This window comes from Colossoma macropomum, unplaced genomic scaffold (genome assembly GCF_904425465.1).
Source record: "Colossoma macropomum unplaced genomic scaffold, Colossoma_macropomum, whole genome shotgun sequence".
Taxonomy (NCBI): domain Eukaryota; kingdom Metazoa; phylum Chordata; class Actinopteri; order Characiformes; family Serrasalmidae; genus Colossoma; species Colossoma macropomum.
In genome coordinates this window covers 21,307,068-21,313,947 of record NW_023494788.1, presented here as the reverse complement: position 1 = coordinate 21,313,947, position 6,880 = coordinate 21,307,068, and the positions used below count along the sequence as shown (strand labels likewise).

Below are 6,880 nucleotides of genomic sequence, written 5' to 3'. Positions count from 1 at the left end.
TTCATTTATCCATCAAACCATCCATTTCTCCATCCCTTTATTCATCTATACATTAATCCAACCATTTCTCCATCCCTTTATTCATATATACATCAATCCATCCATTTCCCCATCCTTTAATTCATCCACCCACCCATCCATCCCTCAATTCATCCACCCATCAATCCAGGCATTTCTACATCCCTTCATTTATCCACCAATCAATCCATCCAATTATTTCATCCCTTCATTTATCCATCAGTCCACCCATTTCTCCTTCTCTTCATTCATCCACACATCACTCCATCCACTCTGCCACCTATCATCTATCAACACATCCGTCCATGCCTGGTCAAACTCTGACTCTCTGTACACAGATACAAGTTTTCACCTCCATGCATCGCGCACTCTTACGCACTCGCGCGCTCCCCCATAGGCACCTACGCGCTTAATCCCCGTCATTTTGCTCTCTTTGTCCGGACTGCTGACCTGCGCGAACATACCGGTCACATCCCCTTTGTGTGTCCGTTTCCACGCGCCCCTCTCAACTCCTATTCACACGAGGCACAAAGCCACGTTGCGTGCAGCCGCTCTATAGTATGTGCTGAGCTGGCGAGCACGAGAGAGAGAGAGAGAGAGAGAGAGAGATGCGGTCTGCGTGCGCATCTCGCTCTCTCTCTCCCTCGCGCCGGTATAAAACCGAGGCGCCAGGTTCCCTCCAGGCTCCACGCGAGACAGGCGTTACAGAAGCGAGTCAGTGACTAAAACGGTAAGGCGCGCTCACGCGCTGCACTAGGAGACTGAAATTCACCGACTCTAATCCACAAATCAGCATCACTGACAACCAGGGACACATTACAAACTCCTAAACTGTCTGCTTTACCACGTGATCTAACCTACAGCTCACCTTTAACTACCTTCACTCTTACATTTCTGTCAGGTGATGAGTGATGTTTAATTAATGCATTTATTATTTATTGTTTAAAACCTGATTTTAAAACTTATTATTAACAAGAATCAGTGAAATAACCCTTAAAAACGTGGCAGTACTGTAAAAAATTAGTCTTATTGAATCTCACTTAATAGTATAATTACTGTAGATACACATTAACCTCAGTGCAGCCATGTGTGTCTGAACTAAAGCAAGCAAAGCGTTTCTTGCTCACAGTTTTGTGTGTTATCACTCCTTCTCTATCCTCAGGAATAAAGATGTATCGATTCAGCCGATCCGCCATGATGCACCCCATGGTGAACTCTGGCATGGGAATGGCCCCCTTCTGGAAGGTAAACCCATAAGAGCCTGTCAGTCTGCAACATTAATGTCAGAGGTTCCCAAATCTCAGTCCTGAGGACCCCAGTCTCCACTCTCACACCTGACCTAGCACACAAGGAATGTGTATTAGTCAACAGGGTGATTCGGGTGTGGGAAAGCACAAAAATGTGCCTACTGTGGGGTCCCCAGGACTGAGATTGGGAACCCATGACTTCTGTTGACCTCACAGACACCTCTGACCTCTGCTTTGGGTGGGTTTCAGGTGACCGTGTTCGAGCAGGAGCACTTCCAGGGCAAGTGTCAGGAGTTCACCTCCGAGTGCTGCAACATCCAGCAGTGCGGCTTCGACAACATCCGCTCCATCCGCGTGGAGAGTGGCGCGTGAGTCTACCTTGTGTGTGTGTGTGTGTTAGTGTTCAGATATTAATGGTCAGTTATAGTGTACTCAATATGTTTTAATTCACCCAAGCTTAAAAAAATGAGAAAACTTAGACTTAATGTGCTGCTTTTTAAATAGAATAATTCCCTTTTATAATAATCTTTATTCAATCATTTTGGTTATAAAATCTCAAAGCACTTCATGTTTTGTGTTAAAAAGCTAAAAGGTTACAGTAAATCAAAACAAAACTAAGGAAACAGCATAATGTCAAATTATCCTGTTTTATTACTTGAGAAACCTACAAAATGAGACACATTCTATACTTACAATATGGTGAGAGATTAGTTTATGCGTTCATAACTAGTTCAGAGTGCAGCAGCTCAAACGTTTGAGCACTTTACCTCAGTCTTATTCAGTTTACACTTAGCACATCTTTCTGATCTGTTGAAGCTTTACAGCCCATACAGACTAGTTCAATCAGCTGAGGAAAGACTACTGAAATCTCAGAGGGTCTCTTACAGCTCAGCTGGTGGAAGATCATTTTCTAATATGGATCATTTTTCTGAATTGGTTCAAAGTGAGTTTAATTTTAACTTTTAACTTTATTTGACTTGGGCTTTTGCTTTGAGGACCCAAATGATTGAACATTCCATTTTGTCACCACCAAAACAATAATACCACCACTGAAACTTTGAATGTTTCAGTAGTGACAATTTCAGCTAAGTTCCTGCAGAACTCAAAAATGCTAGCCAGTATATCACTGGCTTTGAACAGCTGTACACACATAAAATTGTAATATTTTTATAATATTTCTCAACACAAGTTTACTTAACTGCAGAAAACGTGTTCAGTGGTGACAATTCTAACCGTTACACACTGATTTTCAGACTTTGTGACATGTTTACTTCAAAACAATGGGATCTAACTGCTTACCATGTGGCCATGAGGGACAGGGATGCAGTCTCTCTATCTGCTCTAAAATACAGAGGCGTGGCTAAATAAGGCCCTGCCTATGGACTAAGACTCTGTGTTTCAGGAGTGACACAAAAACATGGGACACCATTTTTGAATAAGGTTTTTTTTATTTAAAAAATTAAACTCCTGATAAATTGTTCTAAATTTTTTCAACTTCAGTAACATCTTTTAAAAAGCACATTGAAAAATTATGTTAAATATGTTAAGTATTATTTTAAGTAAGTTGAAATTAATGGGTCAGGGTTTGGGACAGCCACCTCCCAATAGAAAGTACTCTGTAAATGATGATTTTGTATATATTTAGCTTATTACTTTATTAATGCCTTGGATTTAAATTGATCATAACATAATAACATGGGGTCTAAATACTTAACTGTGTTTTTTAAATAGGTATTTTTACTGTGGGACCACAGTTAACAAAGGGAACTAATTCAGCAGAATGGTCCATATATAAACTCCACATATATATATAAACTCCAGAAAGGCATTCCTGTTAGCATTCCTGCATAAAGCACTTTGAGATTTTGCAACTGACATGAAACTCTATATAAATAACTAAAAATAATAACTGTTTATATTGTTATTATCATTATCATCATCATCACCTTTATTATTATTACTACTGTTATTAATTATGTGTGTATTTGAGTGTTTAACCCCCTCTTGCTCTTCCCAGCTGGGTGGGTTATGAGCACAATGACTTCCAGGGGCAGCAGTTTGTCCTGGAGAGAGGAGAGTACCCCCACTGGGACTCTTACTGTGGAAACCTGGCCTACCATGTGGAGAGATTCATGTCCTTCAGGCCCATCTACTGTGCTGTGAGTTTTTCAGTCTCTGTCTGTTTCTATATATACATGAGATATATCTGAACAGTGTACAGTCATCAGGAGCATTCTTACTGGAGTTGCAAAACATATTGGTGCATCATGATACATCATTCTAAAGGTGCTGATTCAACTGCATCAACTTTGCAAAGTTAGAATTAATTATAATCATAAACAGTAATATATACATTATACTTCAAAAGTTTAGAATCACTTGTCGTTTTAATAAACGTTATTCAATAGCAGCTTACACAGTGTAGACTGACCATCTATAAATATATATTCACAATTTAAAGTATTCTGAGAACAATGAGAAGTATAGTAAATGAGTTTTGGTCACCACCTTTCGAATATGAGGGATTCTGGATATAATGTTTTAAATAAATTTATTTTTGATGCTATACAGCATTTTCAGTTATTATGGGAATCATCTGCAGCTTCGCTCATCATTGCAAATTTTGTCATTTTTACAGCCTCCTACAAATTGTTGGAAACTTCTAGAACAAAACCTTCATTAGTCACTTTATACATGTATCTACCACATTAGTTTTATTTAATTGAAAACAATGGTTTCAAACAAATGAAAAAATCAAAAACCTGTGTATTTTTGAAATTATTGATTGACATTTCGTAATGCATTTAATTATTTCCTAAAAATCAGAATAAAACTAATTGTTTACCAAATGCCTATGTGCCTATGCTCTCCTGAAAGCATCTCCTATCTCCTCAGGCTCACCAGAGCAGTCGTATGATGATCTTCGAGAAGGAGTACTTCATGGGCCGCAGTACAGAGCTGTGCGATGACTACCCCTCTCTGCAGGCCATGGGCTGGTGCGGCATGGAAGTGGGCTCCATGCATGTGCAGTGTGGCGCGTGAGTATCCTCAAAGACACACATATTAAAGAGTGGGCGATATGGCAAAAATATAACATGATAGTTAAAGGCACTTTCATGATAGATAAAATCTATGATGATCACAATATTTAGGTTTGCAGCAAAATTTTAAAAAGGCTTTGAAGAGCTTACTTGAATACTGTGATTTTTTTATATTCGATATTTGAAACACTACATAAGAAGAAATAGACTGGTAACAATAAATAAATTGGTAAAAATAAATAAATGAAATAAGTAGCGACAGGTAGCTGACTGGCTGTGAGCCCATTATATGATGTCATAACAGGCTGTTATCCAATCAGCTATTTGATCTTAGGCAGTTTGTACAGTTACACACTGGTTGTTGTATTCAGGACTCTGTATAACTGGCCAAATCTCTTTTCTCTTAATACCTTTATACGTAAAATCACCCTCTACAGTGGACACACTTCTGTATATTTTAATGCAGTTAATGTTGATATGTTGAATGTAGCACATTGGTACAACAAACATGCCATATGTCAACAAAAGTTGTGGCACATTTATATTTTACATTTTATATTTTTTTCAATAAAATAAATAGAAATGGCAGAAAATTAGCAGAAAAATGCCATTTTTAAAAATTTGTTCACCTTTTGCATATGACTGTAAATACAGTTGTCCAGTGTTCAGAGGAAAACCACAGCTTAAAAAGTAGTGACCTAATTTATTGCAATAACGATAACAATCATACTACCCAGCCCTAACAGTAATCACTCTCTTTCTCTCTCTATGTGTGCATGTCAGTTTTGTGTGTTATGAGTTCCCAGGCTACAGGGGCAGGCAGTACATCATGGAGTGTGAAAGGCACAGTGGAGACTATCAGCACTGGAGATACTGGGGCTCCCACAGTCAGACTCCTCAGATCCAGTCCATCCGTAGGATCCAGCACTAACAGGGCAGCCTCTACGAGAGACACACCACGGACCGCCCAGCCGCCCGGCACTCACACACTCATCTCACACACACTGTTTTTCCTCACCAGTGTCTTTTTAATCGCCAACACCACACGCAACCACACGCTATACAGCCATCCTGTCCCACACATGGGTGTCGATCACAGATTTTTGTCAGGTGCTAAGCCACACCCCTTGAGGTGCTCCTACCCAACCAGCACGCATTCAGCTTAGCAAGGCCACGCCCCCCCAAAAGGTGAGGCGAATGGTCAGGAGCAGCTCAGGTGTGATGTGTAGGAGGGGTATGAAGTATCATGAAGCAATAAATGCATAATAAACGCATGTTCACTTCAGCGAGTGTGTCAAATTATTGTGTCTGTGCATGAAAAAAAAACAATAAATACGTTTTCAGACCTGGACAGTAGGATTGGTTCCCACACAGATTCATGACATTCTGTTTTAATGCTGTACATTCTGTTAGGTGTAATAAAAACAGATCACAGTAAATTTATTTTATATTCTAAATAATAAAATAGTAAATTCAATATATTTTACTAATAAAATAATAATTCAATAATAATAATTCATATCTGTAAAGATAACTACAATGAAAGTCTGTATTTTTGTCTTCACCAAAATTAGTTAATTCTAATGTTTAATTACACAGATTAATCCAATAATTTAAAGAAAATATATAAAGACAGCCCTTGTATAATTATTTTAATAAAGCAGGAATCAGAGTTTATAGGAGCCATAATCAGCCGCAACATTAAAGCCACCTCTTTGTTGATCCACCACTCAAATAATACCTGCTCTGTGGTGGTCCTGTGGGGGTCCAGACCATTAAAAGAACAGGGTGAAAGGTGGCAAACAAAGGATGGAGAAAAACAGATGGACTACAAGGAAGTGGTTTTAATGGCTGATGGGTGCATATGATACATAGTATTATAAATAAAATAAAACATTTCATTTATTTATAATATAATTATAAATAAAAACACCCTAATTTACTATACCTAGCTCTATTACTTACTCGCATACACCTTGATTACCATGTATATGCATTAAAGAAAAATTGCTATGCTTTTCTTAAAACGTTTTTACAATGTTTTAAAAGGGCCCAAATGCTACATATTTTTTGTATTTTGTTTTAAGTCCACTCATAACATTTGTGAAGTTTTATGTGCCTCCTTTATTTAAAAAAATGAGAAATTTATATGATATAGGCCCTTTAAAGTGTCCTTTTTGTGGAACATATAACTAAAGTAAGATTCCTCCCTAAAAAAATACCTCCTAAAGACTGAACTCAAGTCTTCAGCTGAGTAAATTCTGAATTGTGTTAATATATTTGTTAATTAAATGTTTAGCATCAAATATTATTAGCCTATTATTTCGCTAGTTGTACTAGCTTCAGTTCCCCATGTTCCTCCACCTGAGAGACCAGGTACAAGAGTAAAAATAATTGGGATCAGCTTAAATATCTAAATATACTGGCTACTAATACTGTGTATTAGTGGTATATTAGAGATTCTAAAAGCTTCTGTCTCATTCTACACCCCAATTTAATTAGAAGCATGCATAAGATTGTTAAATACAGTGTGATTCAATGCAGTAAACTTTAAATGGTTTAAGTGAGCATAAA

General features: G+C 37.8%; 1 protein-coding gene across 1 annotated transcript; it reads left to right on the top strand.

Annotated features, from left to right (window-relative positions):
* The first annotated feature begins 1,188 nt into the window (after window positions 1-1,188).
* On the top strand, window positions 1,189-5,237 carry cryba1l1 (crystallin, beta A1, like 1). Its single transcript, XM_036567859.1, has 5 exons — window positions 1,189-1,263; window positions 1,515-1,633; window positions 3,283-3,424; window positions 4,161-4,303; window positions 5,090-5,237. The coding sequence occupies exons 1-5, from the start codon at window positions 1,189-1,191 to the stop codon at window positions 5,235-5,237; spliced, it is 627 nt and encodes a 208-aa protein (XP_036423752.1).
* Window positions 5,238-6,880: the final 1,643 nt, after the last annotated feature.